The sequence below is a fragment of the Pituophis catenifer genome, unplaced genomic scaffold (genome assembly GCF_029215685.1).
Source record: "Pituophis catenifer annectens isolate HBS135680 unplaced genomic scaffold, rPitCat1.0.hap2 SCAF_8, whole genome shotgun sequence".
NCBI classification, from domain to species: Eukaryota; Metazoa; Chordata; class Lepidosauria; order Squamata; family Colubridae; genus Pituophis; species Pituophis catenifer.
Window position 1 is genome coordinate 3,165,551 of NW_027256888.1, and position 20,131 is coordinate 3,185,681.

General features: G+C 46.7%; 1 protein-coding gene across 1 annotated transcript in view; it reads left to right on the forward strand.

Annotated features, from left to right (window-relative positions):
* The first annotated feature begins 2,542 nt into the window (after positions 1-2,542).
* KCTD8 (potassium channel tetramerization domain containing 8) overlaps positions 2,543-20,131 on the forward strand; it is a 38,779-nt gene continuing 21,190 nt past the window's right edge. Inside the window, exon 1 of the mRNA XM_070948277.1 lies at positions 2,543-3,419. Coding sequence (XP_070804378.1) covers positions 2,543-3,419 — 877 coding nt within the window. The remainder of the gene's footprint in view (positions 3,420-20,131) is intronic.

Here is a 20,131-nt window from a genome sequence, read left to right on the forward strand (position 1 = left end):
GGGAGCATAATCCATCCTTTGGGAAGTCCTCTCCCAAATCTCTCCCCCACCCCCCCGCAAGCCCCAAACCCTCCCCATCGGCTCTTTTCTTTCTGGCTAGGTAGGCGCAAGTTGTAGCATCGCTCCTTGCAAAGTTGCCCCCCCTTTTTTTTCCCCCTCCACCACCCCAGAGCCCCCCTTCCAGCTCCCCCTTCTCTCTCGCGACCCAAGCCGGTGCCATCCTCCTGTCCCCTCCTCTGCTTCCCCCCCACCCCTTCCCCCCCACCCCCCACCCCCTCCCTTCCCGAACCGGCTCTGCGCAAGGTCCCCGCGGCTCCGTCCCCCCCCCCTTTTTTTTTTTTTTGCTGCCTGCGCTTGACGTCAGCTCGTCTTTCCCCCCACCGGCTGCTGCGGCGGGTCGAGCTGGAGAACCGGCCGGCGGGGACTCAGGGAAGGCTGCAGAACCTGAAGACACCCCCCCCCCCCCACAGCCCCGGGAACGACCCCACCCCTCCCCCGGCCTCAGCTCCTGCCCTGCGGCGGGCAGGACGGGCCAGCAGCGGCCGGGGGTCCCGCAGGCAACCTTCAACCGGGCGCCCCCAGCAGACCCTCCACTAGAGGGGAAGGGGGGGGAAATCCCCCAGTGGGGTCTGCCGAGAGGCTGCTGATGCTGCGCGTCCCACCGAGAAGGAGCCCTTTCCTGCAAGGAGACCCCCCCCCCACACGCCCCCCGACCCTTAGACGCACCGCCGAGGGGAGCTGCCGTTGGAGACCCCAGAGGTTCGGGAAAAGACTTCTTGGGGGGGGGGGATCCCGGCTGCTCAGAAGACCCCCACTCTTAGCCGCATCGCCGAGGGGGGCTGCCAGGGGTTGAGGACCCCAGAGGTTCGGGAGACGACTTTCTCGGGGGTCCCGGCTACTTAGAAGACCCCCACTCAGCCGCATCGCCGAGAGGAGCTGCCGGGGCTGAGGGACTTAAAAGAGACCCCCACTCTTAGCCGCATCGCCGAGAGGAGCTGCCAGGGGTGAGGACCCCAGAGGTTTGAGAGAAGACTTTCTCGGGGGTCCCGACTACTTAGAAGACCCCCGCTCTTAGCCGCATCGCCGAGAGGAGCTGCCAGGGGTGAGGACCCCAGAGGTTTGAGAGAAGACTTTCTCGGGGGTCCCGACTACTTAGAAGACCCCCGCTCTTAGCCGCATCGCCGAGAGGAGCTGCCAGGGGTGAGGACCCCAGAGGTTTGAGAGAAGACTTTCTCGGGGGTCCCGACTACTTAGAAGACCCCCGCTCTTAGCCGCATCGCCGGGAGGAGCTGCCAGGGGTGAGGACCCCAGAGGTTTGAGAGAAGACTTTCTCGGGGGTCCCGACTACTTAGAAGACCCCCGCTCTTAGCCGCATCGCCGAGAGGAGCTGCCAGGGGTGAGGACCCCAGAGGTTTGAGAGAAGACTTTCTCGGGGGTCCCGACTACTTAGAAGACCCCCGCTCTTAGCCGCATCGCCGGGAGGAGCTGCCAGGGGTGAGGACCCCAGAGGTTCGGGAGAAGACTTTCTCGGGGGGTCCCGGCTGCTCAGAAGACCCCCACTCTTAGCCGCGTTGCCGAGAGGAGCTGCCGGGGGGACCCCAGAGGAGACCCCCATCCTTAGCCGCATCGCCGTTGGAGCTGCCGTTGGAGACCCCAGAGGTTCGGGAGAAGACTTCCTGGGGGGGGGGCGGCTGCTCAGAAGACCCCCACCCTTAGCCGCATCGCCGAGGGGGGCTGCCAGAGCGGAGGACCCCAGAGGTTTGGGAGAAGATTTTCTCGCGGATCCCGAGAAGACCCCCACTCTTAGCCGCGTCGCCGAGAGGAGCTGCCGGGGGGGGGGGGACCCCAGAGGAGACCCCCACCCTTAGACTCACCGCCGAGGAGAGCTGCCGTTGGAGACCCCAGAGGTCAGAAGACCCCCCCCCCACAACCTTAGCGGCATCGTCGAGGGGGATTGCCAGGGGTTGAGGACCCCAGAGTTTAGGGAGAAGACTTTCTCGGGGGTCCCGGCTGCTCAGAAGACCCCCACCCTTAGCCGCATCGCCGAGGGGAGCTGCCGGGAGGGACCCCAGAGGTTCGGGAGAAGACTTTCTCGGGGTTCCCGGCTGCTCAGAAGACCCCCACCCTTAGCTGCATCGACGAGAGGAGCTGCCGGGGGGACCCCAGAGGAGACCCCCCACCCTTAGCCGCATCGCCGAGGGGAGCTGCCGTTGGAGACCCCAGAGGTTCGGGAGAAGACTTTCTCGGGGGTCCCGGCTGCTCAGAAGACCCCCACCCTTAGCCGCATCGCTGAGAGGAGCTGCCGGGGGGGGGGGACCCCAGAGGCTCGGGAGAAGACTTTCTTGTGGGAGAGGGTGTCCCAGCCGCTCAGGACCCCCCTCCCAAAGAAACCGGCGCAGGATTTTCGCGCGTGGCGGGAGATCGGAATCGCTCGTGGATCGCTGCGCACCGGGTGCCGAGGACGCCAGCGGCTGTCGGGGGCTGGTGGGTAGGTGGGTGGGTGAGTTGGGGGGGGGTCTCCCCGGCTCAAGCAGCGGGAGGCATGGCCCTGAAGGAAAGCGGCGGCCCCGGCGCGACCACTACCACCATCCTCCCCATCAGCGAGATGGTCTCGGGCTGTTCCGCCGCCCCGTCGTCGGGCTGCGCTTTCCCCGAGGTGGTGGAGCTGAACGTGGGCGGCCAGGTGTACGTGACCCGCCATTCCACCTTGCTGAGCGTCCCGGAGAGCACCTTGGCCCAGATGTTCTGCCCTCGACGGAGCGGCGGCCGGGAGCTGCCCCGCGACAGCCGCGCCCGCTTCTTCATCGACCGCGACGGCTTCCTCTTCAGGTACGTCCTGGATTACCTGCGGGACAAGCAGGTGGCTCTGCCCGAGCATTTCCCGGAGAAGGAGCGGCTGCTGCGCGAAGCCGAACATTTCCAGCTGCCCGAGCTGGTCAAGCTCCTGTCCCCCAGAGTGGCCAAGCAGGGCTCGCTTAACGACGAAGGCTGCCAGAGCGACTTGGAGGAAAGCGCCTCGCCCGGCAGCGGGGAGCTCTTGGTCCCTGCGCCTCCCCGGGCAGGGGAGAGGCGAGCGGGCTTCCTCACCGTGGGCTACCGGGGCTCCTACACGGCGGTGCGGGACAACCAAGCGGACGCCAAGTTCCGACGGGTGGCTCGGATCATGGTCTGCGGCCGCATCGCCCTGGCCAAGGAGATCTTCGGCGAGACGCTCAACGAGAGCCGCGACCCCGACAGGCCGCCCGAGAAGTACACCTCCCGCTTCTACCTGAAGTACACCTACCTGGAGCAGGCCTTCGACCGGCTCTCCGAGGCCGGCTTCCACATGGTCGCCTGCAACTCCACCGGCACCGCCGCCTTCATCAACCAGTACAGGGAGGATAAGATCTGGAGTAGCTACACCGAGTACATCTTCTACCGTGAGTAGCTTCCTGCTCTTCCTTTCTTTCCTTCCTTCCTTCCCTCCCTTTTCTTTCCTTCTTTCCTTCCTTCCCCCCCTTGTGTCCGTCCTTACTCTTCTTTTTTCCTTCTTTCGTTTGATCTCTCCCTCCCTTTTCCTTTCTTCTCTTTCCCTTTCTATCCCTCCCTCTCACCTTCCTTCCTTCTTTCTTTTAATCTCTCCCTTCCTTTTCCTTTCTTCCTTACTTCCCTCCCTCCCTCCTTTCCTCCCTCCTTTTCCTTCCTTCTTTCCTTCCGATCTCTCCCTCCCTTTTTCTTCCTCCTTTCTCTTTCTATCCCTTCCTCCATCCCTCTCACCTTCCTTCCTTCCTTCCCTCCTTCCTTCCCTCTTTTTCCTTCCTTCCGTCTTTCTTTTGATCTCTCCCTCCCTTTTCCTTCCTTCCCTTTCTACACCTCCCTCCCTCTCTCTTTCCTTCCTTTCCTCCCTCTTTTCCTTCCTTCTTTCTTTCTTTCCTTCCTTCTTTCTTTTGCTCCCTCTCTTTTTCTTCCTTCTCTTTCTATCCCTTTCTACACTTCCCTCCCTCTCTCTTTCCTTCCTTCCCTCCCTCTTTTCCTTCCTTCTTTCTTTCCTTCTTTCTTTTGCTCCCTCCCTTTTTCTTTCTTCTCTTTCTATCCCTCCCTCCGTCTCTGTCACCTTCCTTCCTTCCCTCCCTCATTCCCTCCCTCTTTTTCCTCCCTTCTTTCCTTCCTTCTTTCTTTTGATCTCTCCCTCCCTTTTCCTTCCTTCCCCCCTTCCCCCCACCCTTGCATCCTTCCTTCCTGTTCTCTTATTTCCTTCCTTCCTTCCTTCCCTCACTCCCTTGCATCCTTCCTTCCTGTTCTCTTATTTCCTTCCTTCCTTCCTTCCCTCACTCCCTTGCATCCTTCCTTCCTGTTCTCTTATTTCCTTCCTTCCTTCCTTCCTTCCTTCCTTCCTTCCTTCCTTCCCTCACTCTCCTGCATCCTTCCTCCCTGTTCTCTTATTTCCTTCCTTCCTTCCTTCCCTCCCTCCCTCCCTTCCCTCCCTCACTTGCATCCTTCCTTCCTGTTCTCTTATTTCCTTCCTTCTTTCCTTCCTTCCTTCCTCCCTCCCTTCCTTCCTTCCCTCCCTCCCTCCCTCCCTCCTTCCCTCCTTCCCTCCCTCCTGACAGGTGGACAGGGTTTTCTTTACGACAGAAGACTGCTCCTTTCGTTTTTCCTTAAAGGAGTTGGGAAAGTCAAATAGGAAGTGCCTCTTAAGAGACACGGAGGGTGTTTGCTTCATTCCTCTGGGTAGTTAAAAGAAAGAAAGAAAGAAAGAAAGAAAGAAAGAAAGAAAGAAAAGTTTCTTGCAGAACACCAGAGCTTTATTATTATTTATTAGATTTGTACAGAGCCTCGCTGCCATCCACTTTCCCAAAATAAAAACAGCAAGAAATAATAATAATAATAACAGCAGTAACAACAACAACAACAATAAAACAACATAACAGTAAACAGAAAAGAGCATAACTGGGTAACCACAAATACACACACAGCATTCCAAAGGGGCTTCAACCCCCCTCCCCAATCCAAAGCCTGGGCACAGAGCCAGATTTTCAAAACCCTCCGCAATGCCCAGTTTCCTTCCAAGAAAACCTTTGAGAATTTTCTTAATTAGAATCCACCATTAGGGTGGAACCTTGCAACATTAAAATTAATAGCTTTCCCCCCCCCAAGTAGCGAAGAGCAGCATTTATTAAAGCAAGAGATTGTTTTGGTCTCCAGAAATTCATAACATTCAGGCTAGAGTGAAGATTTGGTCTCCGGAACTGTACGTTCCACCTGTAATTTTCAATTTGTGGTTTTTTTTTAAAAAAAAAAACGTTGTTGTCATTTTCCTCGGTGTGTCCTTTTTCAGAAAATCCAATTTGGTAAATTCGTGCGCGCGTGTAGAAAAGGGCTAAATCCATTATACACACACACACGCACCCGTTAGTGCTGTGCCTAACGCACAATTTATTTGGGTCAAGGTGTGTGGCGACAAAGGAAAAAAAATCCTGCAGACTTTTCTTTGTTAGTGTGATGTGTTTTGTAGTTGTTGTTGTTGAAATGAATCAATGCAAACACTGTTTTTTTTTTTAAAAAAAAAGATTTGGGGGGATAAAAGCATGAATGTCTTTGAAACTTGAGGGATGCACTATCGATCCAGGTTTGAAGATGGTTGGCCTTTTCTCTCGTTTCTGATTCATTTCTTTTTCCTCCTGATATTCGGATTAAGTGTTGTACCTTATGATTCTTAACGAATGTATCTTGTCTTTTATGTACACTGAGAGCGTTTGCACCAACACAAATTCCTTGTGTGTCCAATCACACTTGGCCAATAAGGAATTCTATTCTATTCTATTCTATTCTATTCTATTCTATTCTATTCTATTCTATTCTATTCTATTCTATTCTACTCTACTCTACTCTACTCTACTCTACTCTACTCTATTCTTTATTCCAATATTTTTTTCTATTCTACTCTATTCTATTCTATTCTATTCTATTCTATTCTATTCTATTCTATTATTACCTAATTCTTCATTCCATTATTCTATTCTATTTTATTCTACTCTATTCTTTATTCCAATATTCTATTCTATTCTATTCTATTCTGTTCTGTTCTGTTCTGTTCTGTTCTGTTCTGTTCTGTTCTATTCTATTCTATTCTATTCTATTCTATTCTATTATTACCTAATTCTTCATTACATTATTCTATTCTATTCTATTCTATTCTATTCTGTTCTGTTCTGTTCTGTTCTGTTCTGTTCTGTTCTGTTCTATTCTACTCTACTCTACTCTACTCTATTATTACCTAATTCTTCATTACATTATTCTATTCTATTCATTTCTATTCTATTCTATTCTATTCTATTCTATTCTATTCCGTTCCGTTCCGTTCCGTTCCGTTCCGTTCCGTTCCGTTCCGTTCCGTTCCGTTCCGTTCCGTTCCGTTCCGTTCCGTTCTGTTCTGTTCTGTTCTATTCTACTCTACTCTACTCTACTCTATTATTACCTAATTCTTCATTACATTATTCTATTCTATTCTATTCTATTCTATTCTATTCTATTCTATTCTATTCTACTCTACTCTACTCTACTCTACTCTACTCTACTCTACTATTACCTAATTCTTCATTACATTATTCTATTCTATTCTATTCTATTCTACTCTACTCTACTCTACTCTACTCTACTCTACTCTATTCTTTATTCCAATATTTTTTTCTATTCTACTCTATTCTATTCTATTCTATTCTATTCTATTCTATTCTATTCTATTATTACCTAATTCTTCATTCCATTATTCTATTCTATTTTATTCTACTCTATTCTTTATTCCAATATTCTATTCTATTCTATTCTATTCTATTCTATTCTGTTCTGTTCTGTTCTGTTCTGTTCTGTTCTGTTCTATTCTATTCTATTCTATTCTATTCTATTCTATTCTATTCTATTATTACCTAATTCTTCATTACATTATTCTATTCTATTCTATTCTATTCTATTCTGTTCTGTTCTGTTCTGTTCTGTTCTGTTCTGTTCTATTCTACTCTACTCTACTCTACTCTATTATTACCTAATTCTTCATTACATTATTCTATTCTATTCATTTCTATTCTATTCTATTCTATTCTATTCTATTCTATTCCGTTCCGTTCCGTTCCGTTCCGTTCCGTTCCGTTCCGTTCCGTTCCGTTCCGTTCCGTTCCGTTCCGTTCCGTTCTGTTCTGTTCTGTTCTATTCTACTCTACTCTACTCTACTCTATTATTACCTAATTCTTCATTACATTATTCTATTCTATTCTATTCTATTCCATTCTATTCCATTCCATTCCATTCCATTCCATTCCATTCCATTCCATTCCATTCCATTCCATTCCATTCCATTCTATTCTATTCTATTCTATTCTATTCTATTCTATTCTATTCTATTCTATTCTATCCTATCCTATCCTGGAGAGGCATATTTCAATGATGTTACCCCACAGCAGTCTTTTTAAATCTCAAGTAGGAACCTTTCCCTTGGATGTGATGTTGACTTGATCCTGGTTGATATGCAAGTTCCACCGATGGTTGTGTAAATCACGAGCTCGGTACTTCGGCAGTCAAGGCGTGTGTAAAGATGCATGAGGGAAATTTGCTTGCTTTTATTTCACGTCGAGCATGGAAATACAAGGGGAAAAAAGGTCCTTCCAGGTTTTTACGGCACAGGGTGATAGAACGTAAGATGTCGATGAATTGATTTGATCTTTAATTTCAGCCCCGGCGAAGGCGAACAACCTCGGATTTCCAAAAATAATCTTTCGTAAAGGTTTTGAGAGAGTGGCGTTGTTGGATGTTGAGGGTTGGGTTGGGCTGCTCCTGATGAACGGAGGCTTTGCTGAAGAAGATGAAAGCAAGGCGAGGCTAGAAGTATGGAAAGATGGTTAATATTTTATCACTTCCTTCCCTTCTCTTGAACTACAAAGTAAACAGACTCCATCTGGGCCGATTTTCAGTGTGGAGAGAGAGCGGGAGAGGGAGAGAGAGAAGGAGAAGGGGGAGAAAGAGACAGAAAGGGGGGGGGTTGGGAGGGAGGGAGAGAGAGGGAGAGAGAGAGAGAAGGGTTGGGAGGAAGGGAGAGAGAGGGGGAGAGAGGGAGAGAGAGAGAAGTGTTGGGAGAGAGAGAGAAGTGTTTTGAGGGAGGGAGGGAGAGAGAGGGAGGCAGAGAGAGAGAGAAGGGTTGGGAGGGAGGGAGAGAGAGGGAGAGAAAGAGGGAGATAAGGAGGCTGGGAGGGAGGGAGGGAAAGAGAGAGAGGGAGAGAGAGAAAGCGAGAGAGAAAGAGAAGGGGAGAAAGAGACAGGGGGGATTGGGAGGGAGAGAGAGAGTGGGGGAGAGGGAGAGAGAAAGGCATTGGAAGGGAGGGAGAGAGAGGGGGGAGAGAGGGAGGGAGAGAGAAGGGTTGGGAGGGAGGGAGGGAGAGGGAGAGAAAGAGGGAGATAAGGAGGCTGGGAGGGATGGAAAGAGAGAGAGGGACAGAGAGAAAGTGAGAGAGAAAGAGAAGGGGAGAAAGACGGGGATTGGGAGGGAGGGAGAGAGTGGGGGAGAAGGAGGCATTGGGAGGGAGGGAGAGAGAGAGGAAGAGAGAGGGAGAGAGAGAGAGAAGGGTTGGGAGGGAGGGAGAGGGAGAGAAAGAGGGAGATGAGGCTGGGAGGGAGGGAGGGAAAGAGAGAGAGGGAGAGAGAGAAAGTGAGAGAGAAAGAGAAGGGGAGAAAGACGGGGATTGGGAGGGAGGGAGAGAGTGGGGGAGAAGGAGGCATTGGGAGGGAGGGAGAGAGAGAGGAAGAAAGAGGGAGAGAGAGAGAGAAAAGGGTTGGGAGGGAGGGAGAGGGAAGGAAAGAGGGAGATAAGGAGGCTGGGAGGGAGGGAGGGAAAGAGAGAGAGGGAGAGAGAGAAAGCGAGAGACAAAGAGAAGGGGGAGAAAGAGACAGAGAGAGAGGGGGGATTGGGAGGGAGGGACAGAGAGGGAGAGAAAGAGCTGAAAAAAGCCTCTGAAACCTCCGTTTGAGAGGCTGAAAAAACAGCCTCTCAAATGGCGGGTTCAGAGGTTGAAAAAAAAAAAGCCTCTGAAACGGAGCTTTCGGAGGCTGAAAAAAAAAGCCTCTGAAACCTCCGTTTGAGAGGCTGAAAAAAAAATCAAGGCACAGAGTTTACAACCAAGAAACCTGTTGCTAAAGTTCACCTCTGGGAATAGCTGATTGGGGGTATTCCGGGAGGCCGATCCACCCACCAACCAGCATTTTTCTTATTTTCCTCCCCAAAAACTAAGGTGCCTCTTATAGTCTGAAAAATACAGTACTTTAGAATTAGAATTCTTAGAATAACAGAGTTGGAAGGGACCTCGGAGGTCTTCTAGTCCAACCCCATATCATTTCAAACATAGGGTTGTCCAACCTCTTCTTGAAAACCTCCAGTGATGGACCGCCCACAACTTCTAGTGGCATGTAGTTCCACAGATTAATTGTTCTCGGTGTCAGGAAATTTCTCTCCTTAGTTCTAAGGTTGCTACTTTACACGATCACCTCTCCCGTTCAGAAATAGAGAAATAAGCTCTAGGTGGGATTGCTCATTTTCATGAAGTTCATTCAGTTCATCCCGGGACACTGCAACGGTCATAAATGTGAGCCAGTGGTCAAGCGTCCAAATGTAAATCATGTGACTGTGGGGATGCGGCAAAGGTCGCAAGTGTGAAAAAGGGCCCTGTCACTTTTTCTGGCGCTTTTGTAACTTCTAATGGTCGCCAAAGCGAACTGTTGTAAGTGGAGGACTACCTGTAGCAGGCGGTATTGCTATTATTTTTTTGGTTTGATTTGATTTGCTTTATATTTATATTTATATGCCGCCCTTCTCCGGAGACTCAGGGCGGCTTACAATGCGTTAAGCAATAGCCTTCATACTATTGTATATATTTATACAAAGTCATCTTATTGCCCCAACAATCTGGGTCCTCATCCTTATCCTTCTCATCTTGTCATTTCTCGTCTTTCTCACTTTCTCATCTTTCCTTGATTACCTTCTCCTATTGGTATCTTCATTGCTTGCAGTATGTATGTTATGATTTATGATCTATGACTTATCACTTTGTTGCTTGTATGGACACTGAGAGCTTCTGTACCGGAGACAAATTCCTTGGGTGTCCAATCACACTTGGCCAATAAAGAATTCTATTCTATTCTATTCTATTCTATTCTATTCTATTCTATTCTATTCTATTCTATTCTATTCTATTCTATTCTATTCTATTCTACCCCACCCCACCCCACCCCACCCTCCCCACCATACCACTCCATTTCATATTCTACTCTACTCTACTCTACTCTACTCTACTCTACTCTACTCTACTCTACTCTACTCTACTCTACCCCACCCCACTTAAAACTCTACTCTACTCTACTCTACTCTGAATCCAATTCTCTCCTCTCGTCTCTTCTTCTCTTCTCTCTTCTCTTCTCTTCTCTTCTCTTCTCTTCTCTCTTCTTTTCTCTCTTCTTTTCTCTCTTCTCTCTTCTCTTCTCTTCTCTTCTCTTCTCTTCTCTTCTCTTCTCTTCTCTCTTCTTTTCTCTCTTCTTTTCTCTCTTCTCTCTTCTCTTCTCTTCTCTTCTCTTCTCTTCTCTTCTCTTCTCTCTTCTCTTCTCTCCTCTCTCCTCTCTTCTCTCTTCTCCTCTCCTCTCCTCTCCTCTCCTCTCCTCTCCTCTCCTCTCCTCTCCTCTCCTCTCCTCTCCCCCTGTCCATGTCCCTCTCCCTCTCCCTCTCCCTCTCCCTATCTCTATCTCTATTTCTATTCTATGTGCTCAATCAAATTCATTCTGCTCCTGCTCTGTTGCAGTGATAGTGAAAAGTGTTCTGTTAAGCACTGTGGGAACCAAAACTCAAGGAAAAAAACTACCTCATCTTGGTAAGCTCAAGATGAGGGAAGAGAAAGATTAATCCGGTGCACGATATTGACACATCACCCGTTTTCATTATGGAATACCAACCTCAGTGGTGCTTAGATAAATTTTTGGGCACCATGGGGTACCCCTCCCTCCCCTCTCTCAGGTGATACTACAGAAATGATCTCCACCTCCTGTTGGAATTTGTAAGAAAAAAACGTTGTTGAAATTGCAAGGGATTTTTTTCCCCCTTGTGTCACCCAAAAGGAAAAAGGAAAAAGAAAGAATTCCTTCATCGGTGTGCATCTAAGAATATATTTCTGAAGAAATGTCTTCAAGGATACAGCTCTCTCCAGATTTCTTTGCAGCCCTCTGGAATTTATTTTCTGTCGCCGGTTTCAACCCTCCACATCTGTGGGATTTCCTGGTGGCGTTTCATCCACGTACCACGTGGGTCTGCCACTTTGTATCGCTTCAAAAGCCGGCCAAGACCAGCCAGAAACGATCGTTTCCGGAAGCTGCGGAGCAAGCAAGCGGACACAAAAAGGTTTCCACTTTCTAAACTGGCCAGAGTCCAATGGATGCATATAGATATTGATCGCATTTTGAAAGAGTTATGATCTCCAGGCTGGCCAGAGCTATTGTGTTTTCTCTTGAGTTTGCTGTTCTTTTCTCTTTCTCTTTCTCTCTCTCTCTCTCTCTCTCTCTCTCTCTCCATCCCATTTTACTTCCGTGTGGCATCTCAGATTGCAAAATTGCAGTCGGCTGTAGCACAGTTTGCATTGTTGTGTTGTTTTGTACTGGAGGATATTTTGGGGCAGAAAAGGCAGGATGGAAAACGCTTTGCATGAAAATGGTGGCATCCTTAAATTCGATATTCTACGGTTCCTAACACCAGCCTCCAGTGCCAGTTAATTTCACTCTCCTCGGTGGTTCTTAAATTGTCCTTTAAGGATGTCAAAAGTCCTTTATAATCCACAGCTGAGTTTGCTTCCCTGTTTCCCCGAAAATAAGATCCAACCGGAAAATAAGCCCTAGCATGATTTTTCAGGATGCTCGTAATATAAGCCCTACCCCCCAAAATAGGCCCCAGTTAAGATTGCCAGCCAGATGGATGCATTTAGTATTGTATTTTCCCCAAAATAAAACCCAACCAGAAAATAAGTCCTAGCATGAATTTTCAGGATGCTCATAATATAAACCCTACCCCCAAAATAAGCATTAATTAAAATTGTCAGCCAGATGGATGCATTTAGTACTGTATTTTCCCCAAAATAAGACCCAACCAGAAAATAAGTCCTAGCATGATTTTTCAGGATGCTCGTAATATAAGCCCTACCCCCAAAATAAGCATCAATTAAGATTGTCAGCCAGATGGATGCATTTAGTACTGAATTTCCCCCAAAATAAGACCCAACTGGAAAATAAGTCCTAGCATGATTTTTCAGGATGCTCGTAATATAAGCCCTACCCCCAAAATAAGCCCCAGTTAAGATTGTCAGCCAGATGGATGCATTTAGTACCGTATTTCTCCCAAAATAAGACCTAATGAGAAAATAAGCCCTAATGCATCTTTTGGAGCAAAAATTAATATAAGACCCGGTTTTATTTTCAGGGAGATCCGGTATCATTCCTCGGTTTATGAACTCAGAAATAAAGATAACTATCTTTAGCATACGAGTTTTCTCCCCTTCTTCATTCCTTTTTTTAGGGGAGTGGGGCCGTGTCTTCTACTATCTTTCCTCTTAAATGCTGCAGTCTTGCTCAATTCTCTATCATGGTTTATTCCTTTGTGGGGTGTTTCGCCTCCTTGCATTGAAACCTGGTTTTCTCCATTTGACGTACAGGTAGTCTTCGACTTACAACAGTTCATTTAGTGACCGTTCGAAGTTACAACATCAGTGAAAAAAGTGACTTAGGGCTGTTTTTCACACCTATGACCACGGCAGCACCCCTATGGTCAGGTGATCAAAATTCAGCCCCTTGGTCATTGACTCGTATTTATGACCATTGTGGTGTCCTGGGTTCATGTGATCCCTTCTGCGACCTCTGTCCAGGGGGGAGCCAGATTCACTTAATGGCCGTGTTACGCATTTAACAACTGCACTGATTCACTTAACGGTGGCAAGAAAGGTGGGCCAAAACTCGCTTAACAAATGTCTCACTTAGCAACATAAATTTTGGGCTCTATCGTGGCCACAGGAAGAGGGCAAAGCAGTGGTGGGATTCAAATAATTAACAACCGGTTCTCTGCCCTAATGACCGGCTGGGTGGGCGTGGCCATGATGGGCCTGACAGACAGCACTTGGCCTCCTGCACCCCCTGGGAGCAAAAATGGGACACGGGGGGATGCGCCACCTCCCCACGCCCCATTTTGGGCCTAGTAGGCCTCCCTGCACTTACCTGGGAACCAAAATGGGGTTCCTGGAAGGGACAGGGCGAGGACAGCCAGCAATTTAACTACTGGTTCGCCTGAACTGGCCCGAACCGGCTGAATCCCACCACTGGGGCAAAGTATGTTTTGCTGTCCATCTGGCCAGTGGTATTCCCCTCCTATGCTGACAATGTTGACCTATTTTGTAAACATGTCCTTTGCATCCCAGGTTCTTCCAAATTCCGTCAGACCATTATTCTTGGTTTAGGCAGAATCGCGTTCCATTCTGTGTTGTCTTGCATTTCTGCTGATTTATTTATTAGCATCGGCATTCCTCTCCGCTCCAAGTGGGAAAGCAGAGCGACAAAAAAACCCACAAACAACTATCCCAGCCACATTTAACATCTCGGCGGCTCCACAATATTTATGGAAATGCATACTGTCTTAAGTCACCTGCTGCTGGAACGTGACTTTCTATCTGTCAATCGTCAGACAGATAAAACATTTGCCTGTCGTTTTCAAGGTAACGTTAAAAAAAACACCAGCTTTTAAGAGATTGAGTTAAATAAATCTCCGTGGAGCCCAACTGCACTTTTTAAAAGCATGTTTAAAAGCGATTCACGGAAATTCTACCGAATTAGAGATGGCTAATCAAGAGGGGAAAAAACCCCACCACAAATACAGTTTCCCGGGGGGGGGAGAGGTCACATGATTCCCTTTTGCATCCTTCTGACAGGCAGGGAAGCCCAATTCACTTAACAACCATGTTTCTAACTTAATGGCAATGATTTACTTAACAACTGTGACAAGAGAGGTCATAAAATTGGGGCAAAACTCGCCTAACCAATGTCTCACTTAACAACAGAAATTTTGGACTCAATGGTTGAGAACTATCGGTATAACTAAAATAGTATTTTGTTAAGTATATTTAAGAACCGAAAAACAAAAGTCTAAGCTCTTCATGTACTCACCAGCGGTGGGCTGCTGGAGGTTCGTAGGGGTTCATGAGAATCTCTAGCTAAGATTCTGTGCAGTTCAGAGAACCCCCAAATCCCACTCCTGGCTGGCCCCGCCCACCCATCCCCTCCCCTCCCAGGAGTCCCCACACGTCCCATTTTGGATGCAGGCAAGTGCAGGGCATCCGCGGAGGCTCAGGAAGGACGAAAAATGGGCCTATCAGAAGTTTGGGAAGGCTGGAAATGGGCCCGTTGCCCATTTCCAGCCTCCAGAGGGCCTCCGGAGCCTGGGGCGGCCGTTTTCGCCCTCCCGGATGCTCGAGGAAAGCCTCCGGAGCCTGGGGAGGGCAAAAACACGCTCCCCTCCCACTGTGGTGCAGGATGCCAACTAGGCCACACCCACCATGGCCACGCCCACCCAGCAACCGGGCAGAGAACCCCTTGCTAAAATTTCTGAAGCCCACCCGTGCTGTTATTCAAAGGCACGGCCAGGAGGACTAATGAACAGAGCCGGTAATATGTATGAGCGTGTCTTTACCTTTAAAGCAGCTTTTCACCGTCTGAAGATGTGTCCCCATCTTCTTTATCAACATTCTGTGAAGTAATATAGATCATTTCTTTGCCATCATTGCAACTTGCAATTACTCACTCCAATCTCCTTGCCAAAACATCGTTCTTTTCTGCTCCATTTCAAGCAGCTTCTGGGGTGATCTTTCAATGCACACCGTTTCCATTCATTCGGTTGAGAAATTAATCCATCCTCCAACAATTTTTCTGACTTCCTTTTCCAGCAATTATTCTGATTTCCTTCTCATTCCCTTCACTTCCTGTCTTTCATGGGCATCTTCTTCCCCACGACTTAATTCTGACACTATCAAAAAAAGAAGAAAAATTGTCTGTCCCACATTCCAGTCTTCTCATCATCCTGGTATCCTTCTCTAATTAGTTTAATCTTTCATCATAAATAATCAAATCAATGATGCTTTTAGATTTCCATGCACCGCTTTAAGACACATCTGTGTATGAATAATGTGACGCTTGTTAAATTTATTTGAAACCAAAGGAATTCTTTAAAGCAGATACTCATCAGAGTAACAGGACAACGGAGTTGGATGGAATGTTGGAAATCTTCTAGGCCAGGGATCGCCAACCTTGGCAACTTTACGGCTTGTGGACTTCAACTCCCAGAATTCCTCAGCCAGCATTGGCTGAGGAATTCTGGGAGTTGAAGTCCACAAGCCGTAAAGTTGCCAAGGTTGGAGACCCCTGTTCTAGTCCATTAATGAGTACTCTTATTCATTATTGGGTCTCAATAATTTTTCATCCACTCTCTTATCTATCTCCCGTCTTTTGTCTAACAGTGGTGAGATTCAGCCGGTTCGGGCAAATTGCTAGTTAAATTGCTGGCTGGCCCCTCCCCTCCCCGCCCCTTCCAGGAGTCCCTACGCGCCCTATTTTGACTCCCAAGTAAGTGCAGGGAGGCCTACGAGGCCCAAAGCGGGGCACAGGGGGCGTAGTGCACCCCCCCGGTGACTTGTCTTTGCTCCCAGGAGGCCGCAGGGTGGCCTCCTAGGCCAAAAATGGGGCACAGGGAATGCGGCACTACCCCACAGACCATTTTCACTCCCAAGAGGCTGCAGAGAGGCCTCTGAGGCCCAAAATGGGGTGCGGCAGGGTGCAGTGCGGCCTCCCCGTGGCCCATTTTAGCTTTCAGAATGTTGCAGGGATGACTACTAGGCCCAAAATGGGGCGTGTCCCCCCATGGCCCATTTTTGCTCCCGGGGGGGGGGTGCAGGAGACCGAGTGCTGCCTATCAAACCCGCTGGCCACGCCCACCCACCCAGTCATTAGGGCAGAGAACCGGTTGTTAAATTATTTGAATCCCACCACTGCGTAACAGTGGATATATATATATATCCAAGAAGCTTCTTCAGCTCTGACCGGATGGTGGGGAATGGAAAGATTTAGTCATCCAGTCAGAGCTGAAGAAGCTTCTTAGATGAGAAGCGAAACGTCTTCAAAGAAAAACAAAACAGGAAGTCCAGTTGCCTCTTGAAAAAACACCTTTGGGACACACCATCCTCCGATCTCTTTCAATAAAGATAAACTGGTCGAATTGCAAGATCTCTCCAGCTATGGCTTTATGCCTTATGAAAAAAAGTGTTGTGGCTCCATTACCTGAGCCTGTGTCATCGGCAGGAGAGGACTCCGAGAGTGAAGGAGAGGAGTTGGCAAGGCCTCCCTCTCCAGGACCCTCCTCTCTGGCAATGCCTTCGGTGTCCGCCGAAGGGCAAGAGATAGGGCCGGGGCCAAGCACGTCCACGCAGCCACAGATGGACAGTGATGAGGGTAATGAGTCTTGGCTGGATCCACGCCAGCGTCGCAGAGATAAGCGCGCGCAACAGAAGAAAAGGCGTGCCAGAGATTAGGCTGAGTCACTGGACCACACCCCACAGGATATAAAAGGGAGCGTGGTGGCCAGTCAAACCTTGTGATGAACAAAGCTGAAAGCTTCCACGCCATTCTGCATTGCCGGACTTTTGCTATAGACTTTGCTGGATTATCTCTGGACTTGTTTGACTCCGTAATTATTGAGCTGTTTCTTTTGATGTACCAGAAGTGGGGAGAAGTTATCTCTCCTCTTCGTAAATAATAAACTCTTGGCAGGCAGCCACTAGGTTGTTGCCAAGTTCCGTTATCATAAGGAAAAGGATTTTGCTGGCTGGTTTGGTCTTTAACTCTTGAACGTCTGTTGGTGTGTGTGCGTGTGGGACGGGGACAGAACAAAAAGATGACCATACAGTATTGCTGCCCATACTAAATTGGCCTTCGCTTGTGTGAGAGAGAAGCAGCATTATGGAGTTCATAGTCCTTTATTTATTTATTGATTCAATTTATTGGTTCAATTTATATGCCGCCCTTCTCCGGAGACTCAATGCGTTAAGCAATAGCCGTCATACTTTTGTATATACCTGCTTAGTAAGGCTTTTGCCCCCCCCCCAAGCGGTGTTCTTTTTTATACAAAGTCAGCTTATTGCCCCCACAATCCGGATCTGTTCTGTCCCCAACTTTTTTCTTTTTATCAGATTACATGAAAATAAATATCCACTAAATCTTGAAAAGGGGGTACATCCCTAAGGGATAGCAACAGACAGATCAATGCGGCAACAGTGATGATTACACACATTTTTCTCTCTCAAGATTCACGCTCTAATTTGAATTTTTTTTTTTTAAGATCCAAAAAGTTAGCAATTCTCAGAAGAAGAGGGGGGAAAAAATCACTTCAAATACATGCATCTCGGGAATGAAAAAAAATATGCTTGGGTTTGAACTACATGGGAAAAGAATATTCATAATATATATCGCTTTGCCTAAACATACTTAAAATAGTGCTAATTTTCTACATTATTGATCTATGGGTACTCTACATTTGCTTTTTCTAAAAACTCATAGAATATTTAAGATATTTTTGGCTGAACATCTTCAAAAAACGCTGTTCCCACCAGATTGTTAACAGCCACAGCTATTTTACCAAAAAAAAAAAGGGGAACACGAATTGCACATTGAAATACAAATGCTACTCTTTTAAGAAATATGAATTCTACGCTGATAATTTTGGGCTTCTGGAACTCATTTTAAAATGACAATGATGGGAAGCTACAATTTGTGTCTTCCGCAGAAAGGCACTAAAAAAATAAAAATAAATAAATCATAGATTTCCCTCTGTTCCAGATTACGTAACAGATGTTATTGACATAATAAGAAAATATTGAGAGTAGCTAATATTTTGCCAATACTAAAAGGGGATGAAATCTAGCCAAATGTAAACCATTTTTGGATTATTTCATTGGCCTTTAAAGTGTAGAGAATATAATTTTGGCTAGTGTGCGACTTTTTTTTTTTTAATTGTGATAATAATGCATCATTTTTGAAAGGACCAAGCAGTTTTATCATACAGAATTTCAGATTTAAATTCATGCCCTTCTGTGGTTTTCTTTTTTTGACTGATCAATTCAATCGCAATTATTATGTCTGTTATGTTTTTTTTTGCAACAAGCTTGGAACAAGTATAAACCTGTGGTGAAATCCAAATTTTTTTACTACCAGTTCTGTGGGCGTGGCTGTGGGCGTGGCTTGGTGGGCATGGCAGGGGAAAGATACTGCAAAATCTCCATTCCCTCCCCAGTCCTGGGGGAAGGCTACTGCAAAATCCCCATTCCCTCCCCACTCCAGGGGGAAGGCTACTGCAAAATCCCCATTCCCTCCCCACTCCTGGGGGAAGGCTACTGCAAAATCCTCATTCCCTCCCCACTCCTGGGGGAAGGCTACTGCAAAATCCCCATTCCCACCCTACTCCAGGGGAAAGGATACTGCAAAATCCCCATTCCCTCCCAACTCTGGGGCCAGCCAGAGGTGGTATTGCAGGTTCTCCGAACTGCTGTTGTCTGGGTACAAATAATTTTGAAAAATAATCCTAGTATTTACAACGATGTTCATTACATTGATATTAATTCTATAATAATAAAAATAATCATAATCATAATATTTACTTTTCTATCTTTACAAACCTTCCTTGTTTCATTCATCCTTTTCTTATATTTCCATGTTTCTAACTTCTGTTTTTGTTAGCTAACCATTGATAAAATAAATCCCACGTCAGAAAGCATTCAGTTTGTTCCTTTTCCTTAATTCTAAGTGTTAATCTATTCATTTCTGCACATTCTAATATTTTTTTAAAAATCACACTTTCATCTGTTTAGGTTCCTCAATGCCATACATTTTAGTTATTAAACTATTTATGGTTTTAAGGATGTTTTTTTTTTATTGAATTATTACGGCTGTAAATTCTTTTCAATTTATTGTAAAATTGCTTTTAATTGCAATTTTAAGTTTGTGATTTGTTTTTGTTTTTTTGAAACGCGAAAAAGCAGATTAAAACTTTAAGATGAATGTTTATTATACAGAATAAGTTCTGCAACCTACAGTGAAGTAAGTTAGTAAAACAAAATAATATGGAAGCAGTTTCTCTTATGCATAATCAACTTCCGAGCAAGTCCATTTTTCTATTTTGCATCTGCTACTGTACTGCAACTACTAACGGTTGCAGTAATAATAAATGGCTGTAGCTTCCTTTCAGCGGCATCGTAATGAAGTGGCTTTAATTATTTCCTAATACTTTTGCAAAATAATGCTTCTTCTTCGATAAAAGTTAAATGCTTTTAGAAAAATTGGAGGTATTAAAAAAGATTAGACTTCTGTCTCAGTACATGGTTTGGTGGGTTTTTCTCTCCCGCCCCTCCTTCCGCTTCAGAGATAATGCAGAAAAGAGTCATGTTTTAATCTTAGATAATTTAAAGAGTATCTGTTTTGCCCCTTAATTTGGAGTTCGGTTACTCTGTGCTGCCTTTTTTCTTATTGGCAATTTGCAATGTCCGTTCCTTTATTTCTAAAAAGTGAATTTTTAGGCTAAATAGAATGACAGTTTCATTACCTGCTGTGAGTTTTCAATGCTCTCTAGACCCCCAGCTAGGCTTATTAATATTGCAACGTTGATTAGGGAAAAATATGTCGGTTATTTTATTTTGTTTTCTCCTCAAGCTAAAGGCCATGGTTAAATCCCACAGAGATTTGAATGGCATGCTTTCTCTTTAAAAAAAAAACCAAAACATCGGCCCAATTTTTTCCTACCATGTTTCCCCGAAAATAAGACCCTGTCTTATATTGTTTTGAACCCCGAAATAAGCGCTTGGCCTTAGTTTCGGGGTGGTCTTATTATTTTGGGGCGCGGGGAGCAAGACGGGGCTCCTCTTGCCATCTGACTTGATTTCCAACTCTGTCTCCCTAACCCTAACCAGAGGAAATGGCGGGGATCGGCTGCACACGCGTTTAAATATTTTTGGGGAGGGCTTATTTTCGGGGAAGGGGGCTTATATTAGCACATGCA